Source organism: Colias eurytheme, chromosome 15 (assembly GCF_061535395.1).
Source record: "Colias eurytheme isolate Ceu_HAF_F1 chromosome 15, ilColEury1 Martin Lab GWU primary, whole genome shotgun sequence".
Taxonomy (NCBI): Eukaryota; Metazoa; Arthropoda; class Insecta; order Lepidoptera; family Pieridae; genus Colias; species Colias eurytheme.
In genome coordinates, this window is record NC_142994.1 from 1,172,731 (window position 1) to 1,197,051 (window position 24,321).

A 24,321-nucleotide genomic window follows, 5' to 3' on the forward strand; every position below is an offset into this window, starting at 1 on the left:
TCTGACAACACAAAAATTTCCTGCTCGGAAAGGTGTTTAGTTTTTCTAGTTGAAATTGTTGTCACGGGTTTTACACTATGTATGTCTGTGCAGTCAAGCTTATGGGGCGACGTTTGCTCATTGTCACTTTTTGAACACTGACATACATATTTATTGGTCAGCGACTCAAAGCGATCCATATTTTCAGTACTCAACTTAATTAAGTCATCTGCCTGTTGTATATGTTAATATCCAAAGGTATCTGAATATAATATTTTAGTTATCCACGTAGCATTTTCCTATCAACAAAGTAGGCTGTGACCTATTCTCATATGCTATAATATCCGTGTATACGTGGCGATGACATCATTATGTTACATGCTATGCTGTTATATAATAGATATTGATATAGACCTCTAATCAATTCAATCATTTTGCTCTTCATCGAATAATTACGTCGAATACGTTACAAGGCACTTTTTCGTATTTTTTTTGTAGTTCTAGTTACACTTTTATATTTTAAATACAATAATCTACCTAGTAAACTTACTATCAAAAATTTTTTTGTCTGTGCATTATGTTAATTTAATTCCATACTATTAGAAATACTTATGTTTTTTTTTTTTTTTTTTCAAATACATATTGAGTTATCACTACTGCTGTAAAACATCAGTTTCTTTTCCGCACCTTTGCATGTAATAATGACAATTATTATAACGGCAAAGGTTCTATAATTGCGTGAATAATTTTAATGAATCTGAGCTCGACATCTCCGTACTGTACCAGTCCTGTGGTCTCTCGAGGCTCGAGCGGCGATCTTAATTGAGATCGACACAATTTGAGACCTGTGTATATATTAATTTGGTGGCTATTTAATTATCAATGTAATATGGCTTAGGCAGCATCAACTTGTATAAGGATGCTGAGATAAAATATCGCTGAAAATATTACATATTCGACCGTAGTATAAAAGGAGTACATGAATTAATTTTTTAAATGCAAGCAAGTATGTTATTTACTAGAGATGACTCTGCTTTAAAAAGAATACATGTGTCTAACAACTAAGAGGAACAAAAACATATCATTAATCTGATAATCTCGTCCCACATGGAATAAGTTAAACGCTTTAATTCTCCAGGATTTCACCGCAAAAATGCTACGGACTAAGGGTAAAACGTTTCACCATTAAATCACGTTTAAAACAATGCATTTCACCTCTTTGTTTTTTATAATCTGACATCGCAGCGTGGTAGATGCCGCGATCCTATGTATTATTTAGCATAATGCTCGCCGACACACGCCGGCTTACCTACAGGCTACAACGTTCCTGTTAAATAATACACACTTTCATTATATTTCTTGCTGTGTAATCGTTTTCTTATTTTAGTTCCGCCATATTGCTAGTTTCAGCGCAATGAAAGCTCTCATACTCGCACTTATGCACGTCTTTTAAAAGTCTTTATCTCGATAAATGGCTTTTGTATTGACTTGTATCTTTTTAAACATAAATTATACGAAGAGTTTTATGCTACTTTTGTGTTTACGTATAGATTACTTTTCTCTAAATTTTCTTCATCGCAGCTAATCTACCTTTTACAGAATATAAGCCTCCGTTTAAATTCCAAGCGTGGATTATGAAGTTTTTGTGTAATCGGGCAACATTCATATCCAAAGTTTATATCGTCACAATTTTGCGTTAAGTTTCAGATACATTTGTTTATTATTGTACCTATTAAAAGTGAGATCGCGAATAATTCAAGTAAACGACACAATAAAATATCTCGCCTGTTCCCTTTCTGTTATAATTTTTATAATTAATGGAGAGAATTTGTATAATTTAGCCTTTAATAGTCCTCGGATGCTGTAAAAAGCAAATTTCCGACGAATCACAATACACTCGACGCCATTACGGGTTATAATAAAGATGTTTAGTCATAGCAGACATTTTTAATGATTTTGTTTTTTTAGCTCGGTCATTTGAGACCTTCGAATAATAGTTAAGGTTGTCTGTCTTGGGAGAAAGAGGAAAAATATTTCTACATTGCGTATTGAAAATGCATGTTAGACTTACAGATGTAGTTTTGTAGTAGCTAGGTTGTGGAGTAATTTATATTTTATTCCTACAATTTGCAATAAAGATGTAAATATCCTCTGTAAAAATTATCCTCTCTGATGTTAATATCGTTCCTCTGTCATCAAATTATACAGCATTTGCTACATGCATGTTATACTTAAGTTAATGTTTTGTATGCAGATAAATACAGACCTGGAAAACATAATATAGGCTTTTATCCTGAACACCGGTTTGAACTAGTTTTTCATAAAAATTTCTATAAAATAAAGTCTACACCATTATCATAATAGCATTAATCCTTTATTCACATTAAATATAATCAAACTCGCTGATAACAAAACAATATAACTTTCACAATTTCCGAGTTATTGACTTGAAGTTCGTTCAGTAATTCCACCTTGTTCTATCTTTTGTTGGTGGTATTACGTCATCGATTTTATGAAAGTACCCTCTTATAGCAACAGTGCTGTTGTTAATGTTATTTTTATTCAATTGCAGATTTATTATCTGTGCCTTCGGAGTGAAATGCAAAATAATTGCTTACGAAGATGATGATGTTTGTTGCGTTTATACAAAAGTTTTAAATATTTATTTCTTATGTGAACAAAATCGGATCATTATTGGTCTGATCTTATTTCTTCTAATCACATGCACTAAATGTTTTTATAGCAATTGATAGAAACTTGTAATATTTTGTCTTTAACTTTTATTCTAAATTACATTTTGTTAGTATATAACATATCTAAATGTTAATTAAATGAGCAATTAGTAAATCGTGTTGGATAAATTATTTTAATTGTTTCGCTATACTTATAGAAAACATTTAGAACATATTCATTTATCTTTAGATAATATTAGAATAAAAATAAACATTTTTATTTGGTTAATTTCCATGTAAATAGCATTATAAATGCTACATCAAACTGCTTTAAATAATCCTAACTAATACTAACATTACCAGCGCCAACGTTTTTCTTACCAACGCGAATACAAAAGCGTCTTATTATACGTAGTTATAGTTTAGTATTCCTATTTATATAGACTAGCTAGTTATAAAAGACAGCAGAACAAAGGCTGGGCTCGGCATGGCGAAATTAGTAAAGTTGATGCCATTATTGGAGGCGCGTACAAAGAGCGCTTTTGTCAGCGCATAATTACCGGCCCTGTACTTTAGGTAACTATTATGATCCTTGGATAACGCGGGTATTGGAGTTTATTTATTAAGTGTTGTTTAGCACGGTCAATTGGCTAGCTCATATAGACTGAAGACTGTCACATTGGATACAGAAGGGACTGTAGTAAAAATCATTGATTAACTTTCACGATGAAATAATAAATAGATTAGTGAGTGATTATTTGTGATGGTAATGAGTACATTTTTAATTTTTAATCGGATATAATTTATTCACTTTATTTTTCGTGCAAGCTTTATTGATATTTTATATAAGTCTCTTCTTTAAATTCGAGAATTTACTATTGTAGAATCATTTCAAAAGCAGTCCTGAGTAAGGAAGTAAGCGGTGCTACACATGCCTTAGAGAATATCCAAAGCTGTCGGTCTGGCGCCTGATACCTTATATCGGATTTACTGTCCCAACGGACTGGGCTACTCTATAATATAATTGAATATATTTTAGTGGTCAGTTACAGTTTTGATAACTTTTATTAACACGATGAAATAGAACAGAAATTAATAAATACGGATTATACTTTTTACAATACAATTATGTATGTATGTTATTAAATTATGTATACAACTTTAGTACCTATGCATAACTATCTTGTCTGACCTATTCACAGCGAAGACTCGTTCAAAACTGGGTAAATTATATCCAAAACGTCAGCGTCGCAGACATCTTGTTTGTCCGCCAGCAAATTGCCGCAGCTCGAAATTCGTCTGCAATTTGTACCGCAAATTACGTCTTCGGAGTGCCGGCGCCGGCCCTGCGCTTCGTTAAGGCCCCGATTGGTCCCATTGTGCGAAACGCGTAATCGCCCTGGACAATGGCCGATGACGCGGCGTAATTGCCGCTAAATAGCGTTTTAAGCGAAATCGCTTGATTTTAATTGTATGTTGCGCTGTGTTTGCTCGATTCTATACGATTTATTTTGACACTTTCCCGCCCTTTTCGCTGTCAACTGACAGTTCTTTTCGAGCACAGATAATTGATACAGTTTTTGTTTACACTCATCAACGAAGATTTATACGTGTTAATTTAACTGTATTTAAATATTCAACAGCTATAAATTAATTATTGCATTTAAATAATGTCGAACGGATTACATCGACATCTTTAAATTCTGGTTATTGCCGCGCAAATGAGTCGTTTACTTTCGAATGACGTATTAATTTTCCGACCATAGACTTTTATGTGTCACAGTAAATTTTATGTACATTTAATACGCATTTAAATTGACTGCGTTTAAATTCTATTTCTTGGTCTGTTAACGCCTACGTTGTAATGCTACACGTCCGTTGGAATTTATCGCTTTTCCTCACTTATTTAACCAAATTGATAATTTTATTATACACTGTACATTGTGATTGGTATACCGATGGAAATAGTTTAACGAATTCGTAGTAATCCCCAAGCTGTTTTTGACAAAACAAATTTGTATAAAAATTGTGGAACAAGGATTTAATTGCCACAGAGTATAAACGCGAACACACGTCTCGCATATTTATTTCGCTGACAAAAATTCAGCATTTAAACTTTCTTTGATAAACCTTTTTTCGCAGCGAATTTGTTTTATTTATTCTAATAACGTACCAGTTAGCGAGTTTAAGTCCGCCAAGCGAAGCGTGCAAAGTCCGTTAATTGAAACTATAAATATACAAGCGCCATTTTCCTAGGGCACTATTTTCGCGCCTTTTTCGCCCACGACAAAATGGATGCCCGCCGCGTTGTTATTTTTAAACTTTTGCTTAGTATACAGCTTTTCTTTTAAGTTTTGTTGTTGAAACAAGTTTTTCACAGTTCTATTTCATACTTTTAGAGTGCATTTTTAATAACTTCATTATAAATGCACCCGTGCACAAGTTGCTTTGAGCTAACGTTGGGATTTGTTTTATATTTTGAATCAAAAATCTGTATATGGAATTAATTTTAATTAAACATAACGGTATAAATATTGTCAAAGGGGCTTTGCGGTTTCAACGTCTGAAAGCCACGATGTGACATCAAAATGTATTTTAATTTTTCGCGATTTTTACCACATTCTTTAAAATCAATTTTCGCATACAAAATCGAGTGTCACAATAAAATTGAATACACAAAAAATGATAAAGACGTGAGTAGATGGTGCAAAATCGCGTTAACAGCTAGTTACGCTTACAAAAAGGGGGATATTATTTTTTTATTGCGTCACCCGCTCCCCTCGGGCGGGCGATAACTTCACATAATACCGGGATAGACCACTAAGCTGATAGAATTGTGCTACGAATCAGCAGCCCTTTTGAAGTCCTATTAAATTGTGCCAGCGTTCGAGCCAACGCGCCCGTGAAATTGAGGCTTTATTGAAATTGTTGCCAATTTTTTTACGCACTTTTTTTTGATTAGATAACTCGGAATGGGCTGCGTTTGATTCGATTAATTTAACGTAATTTTTGGTGTGGTTTATTTCAACTGTATATGTAGATAATGTAATTTTGGGTTGGCTTCCGCAATTTTCATCAAAGCAAAACACGCATGTTAGAATTTATTAATTGTTATCTTTTCCTCATTCATTGTCATTCCTCAATGTTATCGTTAACATATTGGATTTCCATCTAAATTATAACAGGAAGTTCTTCCATATTTAATTCACTGTCATGATCCAAATTACCAAATACGACAAACATGTGAAATTATCAAGCATAACTTATTATAATAACGTTCATAAATTTATGACACGTGCACAAAAATCACACAGACTAATCAAACACCAGAGCGTTTATAAAATGGTTATCTAAAATCAACGAGTATACGCAAGACGGCAAGACAGGCTGCTATTATACCGCTATTACTTGCGACACTCATAATCGATCAATATTTACGGCGACAGCCATCCGATACTGTAAACATTGAGACGGCCGGATTGAGATGTTTCTAGACATTTTTGTAATATTAGCTTTGCTTTAATCATTGTTACCGTGATATTTTGTAAGGCGAAACCCTTTTGGGCTTCGTTTTTTGATATTGAATACTGATTTTCCACAGACTGGGTATTCATACTTTTTAATTAGTATATTCTGTTTGCTCTTTTAGGATTTTGAGCGTCGCTTGTATATTGTATGTTATTTTTTTAATGGCCGTTTGAAACCACATTTTTGTTACGTAATTTACATGTAATTTCATAACAAATTTAAAAAAAATATCAAAAAATATACGTGCTCACGAAAACATGCCTACTAACACTTCACATAATTTATGTCCACAAACAACAAAATCTACAATAATAAATCGATCAACATATACCTAACTATCCATAACATGACAAATCGTATGCCCCTTCCCCGGGACGGTCCACGCTCATTACACCCGCTCTATATAATTTATTTGCCCCAGCAAATAGGATTAGCTGCGGGGAGCCGATTGTAGGCAATTTTTTCGGACAATGCTGTCTACGGGCGGTATACTCTGTGGTCATCGGACGTTCGGATAGTTATGATTTATTTTGTATATTAATTTTATTTTTGTCCCTTGCATATTTTGTATTAATGGATGTATTCGCAATTTTCTTTGTAAATAATGTATTATTTTTAATCTATCAAATAAACCAATATAAAGCAATATATGAAATTCAAACATTCCTTACCTATACGTAAAAACTAACATTCGTGGATGCTTAATAGAATTGTTAAGTTATTGCAAAAGTACCTACTTATAAAATTGAAATATAAACAAATTTAAAATAAAAATAGAACATATCTACATTCAATTGCCTATAATCAACTGTTTTTAATCCGTACATGATTGCGTTCCATTCCACGCGTTTGTCCAAACGCTATCAAAGGTTTTACGACAGGCTACGCAGTTACGTGTTAAGTATATTTATTTGTTCGCAAGATCGGATAAGCAATCGCTCGAGCCATACAATCTCGGAGGCTTTTAAGCGCACCTGTCACGTTCTGGCCTACATTACCTGTAGGTAAGGAGGCTGCTTTAATGGTATGGCATAATGACTGTAAAAGTGTTGTTTTACAGTTTCCTACAGGGAATGTAGGAACGAATACAATTATTTGGTTTGAAAAAATTGTCTTCACTTTTTGACGTGACAACGTCTTATAATTCGATAGAGCCGGCTGCACGCACGAAAAAACATGACTCATACGGCGTTACCTCGCTCTGAGGCGTTCCATGTAGGCTTGAAGTGCAAGCGAGAGCGCGGAACGAGCGACAAAGAAGCACAATCTGACGTTGTCACGTTCAACTATCGTCAGTAAATCGACTTTACAAACAACCAATTTTTTTTTGGAATTTGGCAAATTAGTGTTGTGATTTAAAATAAATTTCCTTCGATTTAATGGTGTCTTACTCTTTGTTTACTATTGTATGCAATGTCTAATTTTCTTTTATGCGATCTCTACTATAAATAACCATAATATACTAAGAAAATCGCCTAAGAAATTTTCAAAACATTGGCAGAAAGTTTGCAACAGAATTCGTTGAATTATAAAGGGTTACCATACAACGCCTTTGTACATAACACCACAAAAGTATTCTAATACAAAATTCTCAAGGGCGAGATAGAGGCGCGAATAAAACATTGATCAATGTGAAAATTTATGAATACATAAAAACGGAGGTATTTCTCTGATGGAATATTCTTGTATTGTCCCGGGCTGAACACGCAGCTGTGAACGTGTTAAACTCCCCCAAGTTTTATAACTTTAAGAAATGCATACTAAAGTTCGGTTATTGTTCGACGAAGTTCCGTTTTAAGGTTTGCTCAATTACCAAATTCGTTTGATGTGAACCAACCGGGGGTTTTTCTGTTGGGAGTAAAAACTCGTCTATGGTTTATTTGATGTAGCCAGTAGGTATCGAATATTTTAAAACAAAAAGCTTAATATGCTATCGTAATTGTACACTCGTACGTCGTTTTAAATACGAGTGTATTGCATTAAGAAATTATTAAAACAATGTATTAGGAAAAGTTAATAATAACATTTCTTTCATAAAGTATTTTACAGGAAATAATCTCCGAAAATAACCGGACAATCCCTCACCAAGAAAGATATTAAAATAAGAGTCAGTATCTAATCAAAAATATCAATTTTAGAGTAACATCTCATTTTAGCAGGGTTCCGCAAACCCGACCCCTCGGGGCCGCCGCAGCCGTTCATTGCCCATTTTTATTTTATATAAAAATCCATTTTAATCCACACTCCGCCATAATTCAGACCTTTATTTAGCCACTAGATAACGGATAACAAGAACCCGCTCTGACTTTTATTTCCCCTTAATTAAGGGATTCGTTATTTTAAATAATGAGCATGCGAAAATAATTTAATTGTTACCTTTTTATTGAGTGAGGTGTTTGTTCATTCTTTGCTTTCGTTTTGCGTTTCAATTTTGTTTTTCATTGTAATGTGCTGTTTTGAAAATGCAGGTGCAATGTTCGTATTATATTGTTAAACTACTGTTTTATTTATATCAATTTTCATGGATAACTGGTAGGTATGGTATTCGATCAACATTTTATAATATATAAATGTACTATATACTAATTAAGTAATATTGGTATATGGAATATAAACGATTTTATTTGTTCTTTTAATTGAAAGCTTTAGATTTCCTTGAAATATAATGATTAACTGTTACATGGTAGATTATTTAGTACTGTATTATTATATTTGCTGTACCTTTAACATCAGAAAAATCTAGACAACATTTATATAAGAAAAAATAGTAACTACAATACAAATGTACATATCTTTACTAAAACGCGTTCTATGAAGCATAAAGTGGGCTTATACAAATACACTACGAGTGTTTATGGACGCTTAAGAGCTTATCTTGTTGAATGTTATTATCTCTAGAATACAGCTTAATTATCCAAGAGATAAAAGGTATTACAATGTAGTAATAGACATATATTTTATTGTATAACCGTTGACTTTAAGTAGCGCTGGTCGATTCTTATTTCGTACTCATCATACAGCTAAAAATCTCATGTAGTCTTTGCTTAAGAATTTTTTTTTTTTTTATATATTTTCTTGCCTGATAATCTCATACAACCTCTTTTGTTATTATTCATTAAACCTTTTTAGTTGCAACAGATGCAATAACATTTCATTTTCAAAAAAGCGCGCGGAATTTCACTTTTTTTTTCACCACAACATATAATACAAACTGGCCAGTTGTCACCGACATTAACCGGCCAAAGTTATAAGCCCCGCAAAATCTGTTTAGTAGCTAGATAAAGATGTCATTCAATTTGGCCGGATTGTCGAAATACAGTTTGAAATAGCAACGAACAATGAGATTTAACGCACCACGTGGTGCTATATTCGGCATGTAATTACTAAGCAGATTAGTGCTAACAGCAACTGGGCTAAATATTTTGATACTTTACGCTTTGCGCTGAGTGATTGTGATTGCTATAAATTGCACAACAGTCGATGGTTATTAATAGTGTATGGATTATGGACTTTGCGAATGATTAGATTTTGTTCTGTTTTTTCATATACAATTTAGGTAAGTACTAATTTTATATGTAGAGATACATACTTTGCTTGCAGTATGTTTTCATATACTTACATATAAAAAAATATTAAGTAGGCAAAATTTTTTTGAAATTGAAAAAAATCATAAAATTGATTTACGACGAAAATTTTATCTACAAGGTAAAGTGTTCCTTTGTGAACTCGTTTTTGTAAATGAGTTCAGTTCTTGTTAAAATAATAATTATAATTATAAATATCAAAACGAAATTTCTCTGAAAAGTTTATTTACAACACTATTAACTATTTTATGTTCGTTAAAATAAAGTATATTCTCGATTGTTCTATATATTAAATGATAATAATAAGCTTTATTTATTTCCACCTTACAATTATTAGTAAATACATAATCATACATAACTATTACATTTCAGTTTTTTTTTTTTTTTTTTTTTTTTTTTTTTTCCTTTTATAATTATAATAAGTATAAATTTTTATTTTTATTTTTATTAATCTATTCCTTGTTAGGTGGCCCCTTATGGGTAAAAGCCTCCTCCATCTTGTACCAAAGATCCCTATCTTGGGACATACGCATCCAGTTTTTTCCTGCTATTTTCTCTATGTCGTCCACCCACCTCTTCTTCTGCCTTCCCACTTTCCTTTTGCCGATTGGGCCCTGCCATTTAGTGGTATGGTATGTCCACCTGTCAAATACATATTTCAAGAAGAGAAGTTCCAGAAAATGGACATGGTTATCACCAGATCACAAAACAAAAAATGAAATCGACTTTATATTGAGTTCCAACCCAAAATCTGTAACAAATGTTGAAGTCCTGAATAAAATAAGCTACCCATCAGACCACAGAATGATAAGATGCTCTTTAAAAATACAAAATCCTAAAATGAACCGTCGAATAATCAAAACCATGCCCAGTAAATTGAAGTATACACACGAGACAGAAAACTACATAGAAAATCTAAAAGAGAACTTACCAATACTAAGAGAATTCCTAAAAGAAGATCAGTCTGTACAATCATTCAGCAACAAACTGGAAGAATTAATCATTAAAAGCCTTAAAATGGATAAAAACAATAGACAAAAAAACAAGATCATTAGCGAACAAACACAGAATTTAATCCGTAAAAGAACTGAACTTATGTTCACAAAGAACAAATCGAAAGAAACAAGAGAAGAACTCAAGAATCTGTTCAAAGAAACCAATCGAGCAATCAAAATAGATTATGCTAATCATAGAAGAGCAATAATAGAAAAAAATATGACAACTTTCCGGAGTTCCAAAAGAGCCTTTAAAGAATTATCAACTCATAAAAATTGGATACAAAGTCTGAACAGCGAAAAGGGTGAAATCAAAAATAGAGAGGGCATCATAGAATGTGCAACGGCTTTCTATACTTCTCTTTATGAAAAACCATCACATGATACAACACAAAATAACAAAAACGATAATAGTATTAATATCAGTGGAGAAGATATAGCAAAAACAGCACCAGACCCAATAACAGAAAGTGAAATAATAACTCAAATTAAACAACTGAAACCCGAGAAAAGTCCAGGTGAAGATAATATCCCAAATGAAGCCCTGAAAATCGGTGCGCCATACCTAGTTAAATACCTAAAGGATTTATTTAACTTAGTACTGGAAAAAGAGCAAGTACCATTGCAATGGTGTAGATCCAATATAATACTGCTATATAAAAAAGGGAACCCGCTAGACATTAGCAATTACAGGCCCATCAGCTTACTATCTACAATATATAAACTCTTTTCGTCAATCATACTACGAAGGATAACACCAGATATAGACAAGAATCAGCCAATAGAACAAGCGGGCTTCCGGATGCACTTCTCAACAGTAGACCACATCCATACAATAGAACAAATCATAGAGAAATTTAGAGAATTCAACAAACCACTTTACATAGCCTTTGTGGACTATTCCAAAGCATTTGACAGCATAATACACCCATACATTTGGACAGCCTTACAGAACAACAATGTCAACAATGCTTATGTCAATATCATAAAAAACATTTATGCTAAAAGTGTAAGCAGAGTAAAACTGGAAAGACAAGGGGAAGAATTCAAAATTGGAAGAGGAGTACGCCAGGGTGACCCATTGTCTCCAAAGCTATTCATTGCCGTCCTGGAAGATATTTTTAAAAACATTAAGTGGGAAAATAATGGCATATGGATACGAAATAAAAAACTTACACACCTAAGGTTTGCTGATGACATTGTTCTTTTCAGTGAGTCTGCAACAGGGCTAGAATCAATGCTACAAAAATTAAATTCTGCAAGCATAAAAGTCGGCCTACACATGAACGCATCTAAAACTAAAATTATGTCAAATAGTCAAAAGAAAACAATTAGAATAGAGGAAAACCCAATAGACTATGTAAATGAATATGTGTACCTTGGAAAGTTGGTTTCTTTTGATACAAAAAGCAACGAAAACGAAGTAGACAGAAGAATAAGTACAGCCTGGAAAAAATACTGGGCCCAAAAAGAAATTCTAAAAGGTAATTATAACCTTAAAATAAAAAAGACAATAATGGATTCCTGTATTCTTCCAAGCCTTACTTATGCAAGCCAAACATGGGTCTTCACAGAACAAGTAAAGAACAAAATTTCATCATGCCAACATGCTATGGAACGAAGTATACTGAAACTAAGAAGAATAGAAAAACAAAGGAACGTGGACATTCGCAAGAAAACCAAACTAACAGACGCACTTAATTTCAGTTTAAAACAAAAGTGGAAATGGGCAGGACACCTCTCCAGATATAAAGATGACAGGTGGACATATTAAATGATATGAATATTTATTTATTAATATTTTTGAGTACAGAATTTAATTCAATAATATCAAATTGTATCTTATTTCCGTTGGTTCGTCAGTCAATAGCCGCTTATCAGTCCCGGTTGAAATCAACCAACGATTTATAGTAATAATTATTTGTAACTACATTTAAAATTAAATATTCTTTCCGGTAAATATTATTAATACAACGAGAAACAAATACGCATAAATTGATGCCTTTGATGACATTGTATAAATAAATCTTTGTTTAGAAAAATTATGAGAATTAATGAAAATTATTACTGCAAAAAAAAATCGAATCGTTATAATCATAGATAAAATATAACCTAAATATAAACAGCCTTATATTCGTTAAAAAAAAATCATCCCACACATAAATAACATCCCGCCAAATTCGCAAGACGTATTGATTTAGATCCAAACTAATGGATATAGGGTCATCGCATTGTCATCGAATCGGTCAGAACGGGCAGATGGTCCCGTTTGTAAATGAAACCCGGTTATATGGGTGACCTCTGAAATATATTTCGCCAGCCTTTTTGCGTTGGCACACCGATTTGTCATTTTAAAAGCAGTGAGTGTAATTCTGCCAGAGTTCTGTATGTTAGAATTTACTTAGAGGAATGCTTTTCCGATTTTATTATCAACAATTTGTAAATTAATAGAGACAATGTCTATGAAGATCCTAATATAAAATATTGAGTTAAAATTGTTCTAAAGACTATAAAAACTTGACATAATGAAATGTAGAGCAAATTTTTTTTTTAATTCAAGCTGTTTTTCCTCCTTAAAATTAGTAATATAAACTATATCAAAATAGGCCAACTATCGTATTCATAACATTATTTAACGAGCCCTTATCAAAATGAACTGCACAAACATATTAACATAACAAAAGATTTACAACGACCATTACAGTAATATGTAAAAACAAACAATATTTAATCGATTAGTCCTCTATCCGACAACACAAACAACCACAATACGAACAAATACGGCACAATTTATTTACTCGCTTAAGTAAATAATAATATATTTCTGACAGGTTTATATCGATATTGCTCGCGATTATTTCCATTTATCAGGTTGCTACGGGTAGACATAACATTTTCCCTTTCATATACTCATTATTAAAGTAATATTTGTTTGCATATTGTTTTTATGATAATAACCTGTTTGTAGAACGCATGTGAGAGTAAGTTTTTTTCATTGCTCTTGTCAATGTTTACTTTTTTATCGGATAAATTAAATGGGTTGTTTCGCTCGCAATCGGACGTTGTAATCTTACCTTAATTTTGATTAATATCATAAGAGATAAGCAAATTCGTAACCGACAAAAACGCGGGGCAGCCATGAAATCCATAATTTATACTCGAGTGTGAAATAATTAATATTATTGAATAAATCATCTAATCTGCAAAATGTTATCGTGACAGTACTACGCGTGAGGGCGTAATAATTGCAAATATAAATCAACATGACATCCGTTTATACGGACCCTCAACGCAAAGAACTCAGAAGAAAGCGAACCCTTGCTAATGCACAGCCTTCTATCTATTTGGGTACAAAGCGACCCAAGTATACTTGACCCTCGAATATTTCGGGTCACGATGGGTATTTGAGACCCCGGATCTGAAGATGAACGTGCGAAATGGATAAAGACGCGTTAAGATGTTTGGAAACGGCGTAAGTAGGTTTTATTGTTGGCATAATTTCTTTTCGTTTAACATCCGTATAACCCGTGGAAAAAGAAAAAAATAAAAAACTTCGTTTCGTTATGACTTTGTTTTGTATTGACTTTGAGACCAATTCATAAAAACACGTCTAAAATCCTAACAAAACACACATAACCCAAATAAAAATTTCGTAAACGGAACGCTTAATCACTGTAAAGTGACAGCTCGCACCTGTCAACGTCACATCAAGTCCCAGGGCGGCGCCATTTTATTTTAAAATGCAGATAACGAATCGGGGTGTAACGTGAGCCGTCCCGAGGCGAAACTTGCTGATTTATTTCATACCCGATATGATTTTACCGCATTCGAGCGCTCCCCTAACGTTTACGTACACCTAACCTCACACTTTAAAAAATAGCACGCGAATGTAATCCTTTAGCGCTACTTATCATTGTCTACTTCTGCATACGCGATGGTGAAGCTGGGGTCGTCGTACGTTATGTTATCTGTACAAGGGTTCACGGCCAATTACGCTAAGAAAATGCGTGTTTTTTCAAGTCTTGAGTTGGCAGCGTGAATGGCCCACTCAGTCGGTGTTAAGGCCACTTCACTATCAAGGCTGCATCACTTGTTATATGCACATCACTAAAGCGCGCGAAGGGTGACAGATACGCGCGCCATTTTTTACTTGACATTGATAGATTATTAGACTTTGTTGCTAATATGTTTAAGAGTACTTGACAAAACTGCAAAAAAATTGAGTGCCTATGAGAAAATTTTCTTAGGCAATAATTTAAGAAGAGCCTGTATTTCACTCGCAGACAGTTCAAAGCATAACAATTTCAACATGACAGACTAAAATTAAGGAGGGTCGCAAGAATAGAAAATCAATACAAAACTTTTGGTACCATCCAAATAGTTCAAAAGACTCTTTAGAATTGATGTTTGTTTAATCTCAAGTAACTAGGGCTCAAGTACTAAGGCTAAAAATATCTTCATATTGATTTATGATAAGTGAATTATTGTCTTAGCTATATCCAGTGAAATTCCCACTGCCGCATAATTATGATTATAGTTTTACAACAAAAACAGGGCCCAGAGTTGAAATAAATTTACACATAACAATTATGTGTGTAGTCTGAATTTATTTTCGATTCTGCATTTCTTGTAATGTTCTGTCAGTATATTGGAGATATTTCCTTTTATATAAAAATGCTCTGCTATATCGTCATTTATACCCAAAAGACGTTAACCAAAAGTTATCCCTAACGACACCGCAGAGACAATAATCATTATACGTCTTAGAAACATTTAAATTTGGATATATGCGAATCCCCATTTAATCGTGTAAGACCTCCACAGGGTGGAGGACGGGGGTGACCGATCATCAATCTCTATCAGCCGTCGTTCTGCTGAAAAAAGTGAGAAATATGACCGTGTCCGTGGGAAACTCGGCGTATGCTTTGAGCAAATATGCATACGAACTATGGTAGTTTAGACCGTTTTACTTTTGTTGTATCTACACTCTAAAAATGAGGTTAACTATTGAAACCTTTTCAATTCATTTTTAACCTAAAATTTAATGAGATATAACAAATCAAGTGTTTCTAATAGTAATAGAAGTAATTAAAGAACTATTAAAACGATTTAATCGTGTAGTTTTTATTGAACGATCGTTAACTTAGTCTTAACACAAAATTAACACTAAAGTTAATTAATACTCTATTTTTATTGCTCATTAAATATAGTCATTATATGGTATCGTAATTTTGTTTAATTTAATTATTAAACTTCTTCCTGTTCTTATCAAATTAATAAACTTACTGTTCACACAACTCTGAGTCAATCCAATTATTATATCGCGTAATTCGTTATACAGCATTAATAATAAATTTAGCCATCAATTTATCTGTTACTAGTTGAGATAACATTAAACGTATATTTATTTTGAAACAATTTCAATTGGATTTCGCAAGTTAACGACGAACTTGCTAAATCAATTATACAAAATATCTTCTCGTCGTCTATAATAACAATTGAATTTAACAACTTCTCAAGAAAATGCAAGAAAATGAACCGTAAAGATATTTTAGACGATACGATACGATAACATTGTTCAAAATAATCGTAACCAATGACCGATGAGTTATTAATTACTAATTTTATAAATCTTAAAGATTACTCTTAGATATAATAATTTTTGTTACTAAACTACTCTTACATATTCGTAAGAGTACGTACTCGTACCGTATCGTACTCGGCTGATATTTGGCAAGTAAATAGATTATGGCCTGGATTACTTAAAAGTTTTTATCCCTGTACCACGTGATCAAAGCCTCGAGCTTGACCATTTAAGCATTGTTTACGTATTAGTTTCTATATTGTAAGCTTGCATTAGTTGAGTATAAAGTGTATAAAATAGTTGTAAACAAAACTAATAAAGTTATTAAGTATTAAAATTACAAAATATAAAGTTTGTGTTGAATTAATAGATACAAATTAAGAAACAATTAAAACTGTAATACATAGAAAAGAAAATTCTTATATCGTTGTATAAAAAAACAATAAAATAATATATACCTAAGCAAGAACATAATAAGCATCAGTACGTTACGATATCGTATCGACCCCGTCCCGGCATCTCCAATCGTCCTCAGCTGGATACTCGAAAGACAATTAAACGCCTATCTCTTCCCATTTATCTGTTCGTTTTGTTTGTTTCTATTAATGGTAATTAATGCTAGGGTAAGGTTAATGAAAGCGTTATCACACATCTCGGCTCAGGTTGTATCAAAAAGCTTCAAACTTCAAATCGAAGATACAAGGTCGAAAGCCTGCGATCTAAACTGAACCGTAACACATGCTATGTGAGATCAAAATCGTACCACACATGAAATAACTGACTAAAATTACACAGGGGATATTAATAGTTGTTTTAATGTAAAATTAAATAAGCGTATGGTTTATCTCACGTTAATTTGTAGTTTCTAGTTCAACGATACATGTAATGTTCAAACTATTTAATAGATAAGCTAAAAACTCATAATAAATGAGGCTATTTATGTTTTTCTAATATTGTGTATAGAACCTTTAAATTACTGTAGAAACTCTATAATAGATCATAATTTGTATGTAGAATACTTAGCTGTAAAATACAAGCTTATTTTAACTGTGTATAATAAAATAGGAAATGTTAGAATAAATATAAAACAGGAACTAAATATAGACAACGCTGTCGGCAGCCGTTCATAAATTATTGAACCGAAGTGACTATATTAGCCCAGTTACACGTGCGAGCCTAATAACGTTTCACGAATACACGGGCTAAGAAATGATATCCATGACAATGATATAGCTCGTCGCAATGAAGGAGGAATTTTTCAATTTCATCACCCTCATCGAAGGCCAACGACAGCAATGTATCCTCCCCAAATCTCAGACATCAGTCACGGAATCAAGTGCATTCTTTTCGGACGGCTAATTTCGTGCGACCGTTCCGTGTGACGCTGGCATCCATCACGTCTCACACCGCAGATTCAATGATAACGAGCCGAATACACACCCCGAAACACAATTAATTTAATGGATTCAGACAAAGAAATATGTGATAGCTAGATTAATAGCTAGGCGCATTGTTTTGACCGGTAACAGATGTTGCGCGTTACGTAACCCGAGTCTCTTCGGCTTTTTTCTTGCACTAATGAAGGAGCCTTTCATCTAACGAGCGGTAAGGTTGCAGCTTTTTGCTTGTTATCAACTCGGTAGTTTTAAATCCTCCACGATTGTTTAAGCATCTACTAATTGTACAGCATTCTCTGTCGAACTAGAATTAATTGCTGATTTACGAGGATCTATTTTAGCGTGTAATATTCATTTAAATTAAGTTTAATGAGGGCTTTATGTAACGAGTCGATTAAGGGATTAGTAACATCTTATTGATAGCTAGGTAAGGCTCTTCTATATTATTTTGTATTCGTTTCGCAAATAATATTCGTAGCAAGCATTCTCAACAGCGACACGAGCTATAAATGCAGAATATAATTTACAGTCCTTGTAAGAATATGGTGATTCGGGCTATCGCTTTGTTTGCCCAGACAGTTTATTACCATAACAGCCCATAAAAACTTAGGGCAAAGTGCAAGGTGCGTCCACGGTATATCTTAAATCACAACATAAATTAGTGCACCAGTCGCGTGACGTACCGACTTGGGCAACGTCGTGTCCTTATCGTTGCCGGAAACAAAAACGAACACGTTTAAAAACACACCCTAATATCTCAACCGAAAAGTTCAACTTCCCTCTTCATTACGTAGATGTGAACGGAGGTGGCGATGCGAAATCGGACTCTATTCATAGCAATAGATAGTGCAAATCTAGTTGTTACTGTAGCTGAAATGGCAAATAAGGCAACGTTGGCAGTATGTCGACATAAATAAAGCTGAGTGTCCTTTAACGAAGGAGACGTTGATGTTAGCCTTAATAAAGACCTCTCGAGACAATGTGGACTCTATTACTTTGTGTTAAAATTGAAATTGCGCGGATAGTGGAGTCATAAAGGCTTGCGTTTAGCGGTGGTTGTGGTAGCGATATGGGTGGACTTCCTTTGTCTGGTAATCTTATCAGCGGGCAAGCGGTTGCTGCTTGACATGATACATTGCCCACAATATAGATTTACATGCGTCTTTAATGCTGGACCTACGTTAGATTAATACAAGCTATTTATTGCGACCTCCCTATAATTAATCGTGGAAACTAATCAGTAAACATTCACATAGTAAGTATATAGAATAAGAATTTCATTCCCTCCATGGGAATGAAATTCTTATTCTATTCCTTTGTACTATAATCGGAAAAATACACCAACCCAAAATCACCTAACAACGGTACAATAATAACAAATCTCTTGCTCAACCAACTATGAAATGGATGTCTATTTAACCACATAAATCAGCGCCGAAGCGACTGGAACCTTTGAGTTTTTGTAGCGAACATCTAAATTCAAGCGTGTGACGTCACATTATAATTCAGAGTGAAAATCGCAACGATTTCAAAACGGCACATAAATCATTGACCGAATTCGTGTACGCGTCAACTGATAAGAGAATATTTAACGGAATCGTGGAAACCAGGCCAACTGAAAGCCATCGATTAAATATAAGCGTAATATCATTAAGCGGCGTTTTGCTTGAAACTGGAGAGTTTTATACCGCCTATACACTTACAAGTCGTTATATTATTTTAAAAAGTTGCGTTTACAGCAACTATAACTTAAGAATGGCTGAACGGATTTTGATGGTATTTTGGTAAATAATTATTTTTCTGTATTTTGACGATTCGAAAGCGTTTTTAAACGAAGTTGGATTTGTCACTTGCTTGAGCATTGTAACTGTTAAAACTAACCGAGAAGAACCGGGGTATATTGCTAGTTAAATAATAATAAAAATCAAAAAGCTAAGCGACATACGTCACCTGCAACTAACCGCAGCAATTAGGCGCGGTTGTTAACCTCAAATACGATTAGCAACTGAATAGGATTATAAGATACAAATGGTAAAAGGTATTTAATTATGTATAAGTAATTTAATACTGAATTATTAGTAAGTACTTATAAAACAGCAAAAAATACAGCATGATGCGGCAAATGATATGGCTTTTTATGTATTGTAAAAATGTTAATCATATCGTAATGGATGTATATTTTAACCGAATATTCCTGGTAAAAACAGGCAAATTTTGGCACAGTTTCAAACAATGCATAAGATAAACTATAGGATGTACATTCTACCTCACTTCACTTTGATTTTACAATACAAAGTTTATAATGTATTTTATTATTAAAATAACAGCATTATTTCCTTGAAAATCTTTCAACAAATATTGTACAATAATATTGTAAGTACGCGATCGCTTTAACATGTAACCAGAGATAAAATTTTATTCTCGTTACAAGGGAATTTTGCTAATGTCAGAGAATTCGCTATAATGCCCCGAAAGACTTCCGACGTGGAAAACGTTAAGGAAATTATTGCTCAACTCCCGCTGAGATAAAAATATCTTGAAATAATCCGTCGGTATTGATATTTTCTCCTTCGATATTCTTCAGAAATGTAGATTACGAAAAATCCAAATTATATCAGATTACTTGGAGATTTACTGATTAAGTTATGATATCTCGAACATTTTATATTAGGCTTTATATTTCTTGGTACTTTACTATTTATAATAATCATATTTTACCTTTTTGTACATATTGGTACATACAAGATATCGATAGAAAGGAAACAATTAACAATGTGGTTAATTAAACAAGACTACATATATTGTAAAATATAAATATAAATGTAATCACACAAATGCAGCGAATGTGGCAACGTAAGCAATTCTGAACTTACCAATTTCAGCAAACTTACTCCGTGGTTTACCTCAAGTTTCAATTTCTGAAATTTTCGGACATATGTATGTAATAGGTACACTAGATGAAACTGGAAACTCCAAATGGCGTGCATGTAAACTAAATATAGTTACATCTACTCGTGTTTAAAGAATTTTGCATCAAAGTAGTTTTCTGTTACGTGAACATTTTGTTCAAAATACAAAAGTGATTGGATAAATGTATAGACATTCTTAAACGTTAATTATCAAAGTAATTATTAGTACAGCAAATAATTTAAATCTCAACAATCTTTAGCACCAAATCCGAATAATATCGGGTCAAATAAACCGATCGAGATTGATAGCGAGTTTCGCATTAAGCCCAACACTCGACTATCGAAAAGTTCGATTATAATGGATTTGTTCTCAACTCGATTGTTTCACGATGAATGGGTGCTAATTAAAACGGAGTCACAGCGTCAGACCAAGTTCCCGATTGTTCCCAACTAAATGCTGCGCTTCTCTCAAATAAATATTGCACGTTCAGGGAAAGTTTAATGCCTTTAAAATAGAAATTGGGGAACGGGAACTTATCATTTCCGTTTTACATATTAATTACTTTGGGATAGCGAGCGGTTTTACCTGGATAGTTATTGAGACAACTTTTCTTGGATGCTAGTAATGGTTAACCCACGGATCTCAACTAATCTGTGTTTAATATATTGTATTTGTGTATTATATTATAAAGAAACATATTATGCAATATTTTTATTCAATTATATTTGCTCAATAATTATTAGCTGTAGAGAAATTTCGGTTGAGTTAGTTACTTATTATTGAATGGTACATCATTCTGACGATATATTTTTTACCCTCTACCAAACAGTTCGTCTCAATTCGTAAGCAACATAACATCGATTAATGTATTGAATTCTAAATGGTAACGCAAACGAGTATAAGATTGTCGGCACATGTTGGTCTCAGATTGGCCATAGTACCGAGTCTCCATACTAGTGTCTCATACATCAACGTCTGCAGTTATGAAACTTGAAAGAGATATATGCCCGACAGGTTAACCGGATTGAATACGTTCTGTACGGCCTATACTAACGACCACGTATGGTGATGGTATGCCCTTAATATCTTTCTAATGTACAAGCCCGTGCAGGCCATTCCTTTGGCTATAAATCTATGTACATAATAGAAGAGTGTATAGATATGAGTTAATGGTGGTATTGATATTAAAAAATAAGGTACATAAATTAAATCAATAATAGTTTTCATAACATAGGAACGCGACTACTATAAAATAAATGAACTGGCTTATTCCCTGTTTGGTTTAGGGAATAAAGAATTTCTATCTCCATCTGTTTTTCCCTTCGTCGATAAGAAATCACGTTTGATCTGACTGAGCTCCGCAAATGAGCCGAAACACACCCCCTTTATCTTCCAATAAGTAAGCGAGTTTAGCTTTTCCGTGTAGGAAAAGGTTTCACGCGGGAACGTATAGCAGATGGCTCGAAAAATATAAAAACGAACGGACCGTTACACGGATAGAACGAGTGATATTAGTTTTATGCATAGAAGTCGGTAAATGAACGATGAAAAAGCTGGATTAACAAACTATATTTTGCGTAAACAATCGGGCAAAGTGCTGGCGTTGCGGCGGCCAATTTCTAAAACCAAAAAGGACGTTCGTTCGACCGACAAATCCCGCAGCGACGTTCAAAATCGCGCTCCCTTTTAAAGTTGAGACGATTCGGTTAACGAGTGTCGAATTCTCATGCTCCTGGGCCCTTTAAAGAAACGAAGTGTCCCCGGGAGGTGCCTCAGTAATTACCCACCATTACAGACAAAAGACACGATTCGTCCGATTACCATAATTCCCGCTCCCCAAGACGAGATATAAATGGGCCGCATTTTGTACTAGGACGTCGACTGACATGTGTATTAATGACTATACTTGTCCTCCTAAATTAGGTTAGGGAGGTGATTTAGTTTTTCATTGGCTACTGGGTGGGATGAATACTTAGTTGCTATTACAGTTTGAACTCCAAAGGGCTCTAAGATAAATGACCTTGCTTAATCCCGGCTTACTGCGCTCAGTACGCTAATGAGATTTCAAGTGAATACATCTTTTTTTAATGAAAACGTGGTTATTCTCGTCGTGAATGTAATTCGTACGTCTATTGAAAGCACGTTTTCTTTGGGTTCGGGAGTAAATTCATTACTCTCTAATTACAAGGAACCGAACCGTTCAAAAGGGACGGCTTCAAAGGACTGTCGCATTGTAGCTCGCTTTCTTTTCGCGACGCGGAAAACGATCGCTGAAAAAAACACAAAAACCCTTTTAAAATTAATTGAGTTTTCTTACGGCTACATCGGCCGCTACAATAAATTAATTAACGCTTGAAGGAATCCTTAAAATTTGTCGAGGATCAAAAGTTGGTTGCGAGCGGGAAGGGGGTGGCGGGGTGGATAATGCTTCGATTTTCCATTAACTTATATTAGCGATGGGAGAGGTCGCCGCGCCTCTCTCCATCCGATAGCTCCCAATCTAATATATTTCCTTTATTAACTAACTGCCGAAACACGCGATCTTTGATCCATTTCCATAGACCTCTAAACGCTATTTGTTTGCTATTACAAGAATTTGACCCTAATTAAATTACGACATGCTAATTTTGCGGTCAAAATCAATTTGGGCCAGCCTTGTCCAATAATATGTAATTAATTAACAGGACATTGTCAATTACTGTGCGCTATCTAATTTTATGTACATATAATGTAGTTATTAACACAAAACAATCTAAACAAGAAAAAATAAAACATCAAATAAACCGAACATGCATACACACATATATACAAATGCATTTATATATTTATATATATTGCATTTCATATTATATAATTACAATGCTATATAAGAGCATCAACACCGATTATTTAATTACAAGACTTCTCAACAACACAACAATGTATCAAAAGTTTGTTTTGTTTGTCCTCAGGTTGTCTTCTAGAAGGGTCCCGGCCCCCTCCCGATGTACCCCCCCGCAACCCAACGATGTCTCGGCTAAACGGCCGCATCACTGGCAACCCAGCTGACTTGGGTGATTTCGAACCCTCGTGTCTTGTACGCACTCCTTCGGGAAACTTCTACGTGCCTTCAGGTGAACTGAACACGTGTGAGTCTCAATTTTTATCATTAGTAGAATAATTAGAATGTAAATGTAACGACATTCTGGTCATGTTTACTTACTTGGTCTACAAGTTTAAGCTTTAAAGAAAAAATATTTACATAAGCTCGCAAAAATGTTTGTAATACGAAAGTAAAATCTGTTACTCCGATAGTATGATTGATTACAAAAGATCGCTACAATATTACATAGGTTGCCTTTACCTTTTCAGGGGACATACAAAAGAATCCGTCTATGGACTATAAATCAAATTCGTCGTGTAGCAGTCCAGGTAAACAAGAAAAGGGAACGCTAGAAAGGATGGATCGTAGTGACAGACATCCAGCGTTCGGGGCGCCTGTCCCCGTGCTTCCTGTGAGGAACAACCTCCGCGCCACGCACTTCCCTCCAGCGGCCTCGAGGTTCCACTTCAGAAAAGGCTTATCTTCAAGATGTTCTTGGAAGTGTACTGCGATAGTGTTTATAGTGCTATTTGTTCTATTATTGTCTATTGCTTCTTATATGTCAGGTTAGTATTTTTTGGTAAAATTAA

General features: G+C 34.0%; 1 protein-coding gene across 1 annotated transcript in view; it reads left to right on the plus strand.

Annotated features, from left to right (window-relative positions):
• Positions 1-24,321, plus strand: part of Ten-m (teneurin transmembrane protein Ten-m) — a 231,386-nt gene that overhangs the window by 184,787 nt on the left and 22,278 nt on the right. Inside the window, exons 5-6 of the mRNA XM_090110419.1 lie at positions 23,601-23,777; positions 24,001-24,297. Coding sequence (XP_089966545.1) covers positions 23,601-23,777; positions 24,001-24,297 — 474 coding nt within the window. The remainder of the gene's footprint in view (positions 1-23,600; positions 23,778-24,000; positions 24,298-24,321) is intronic.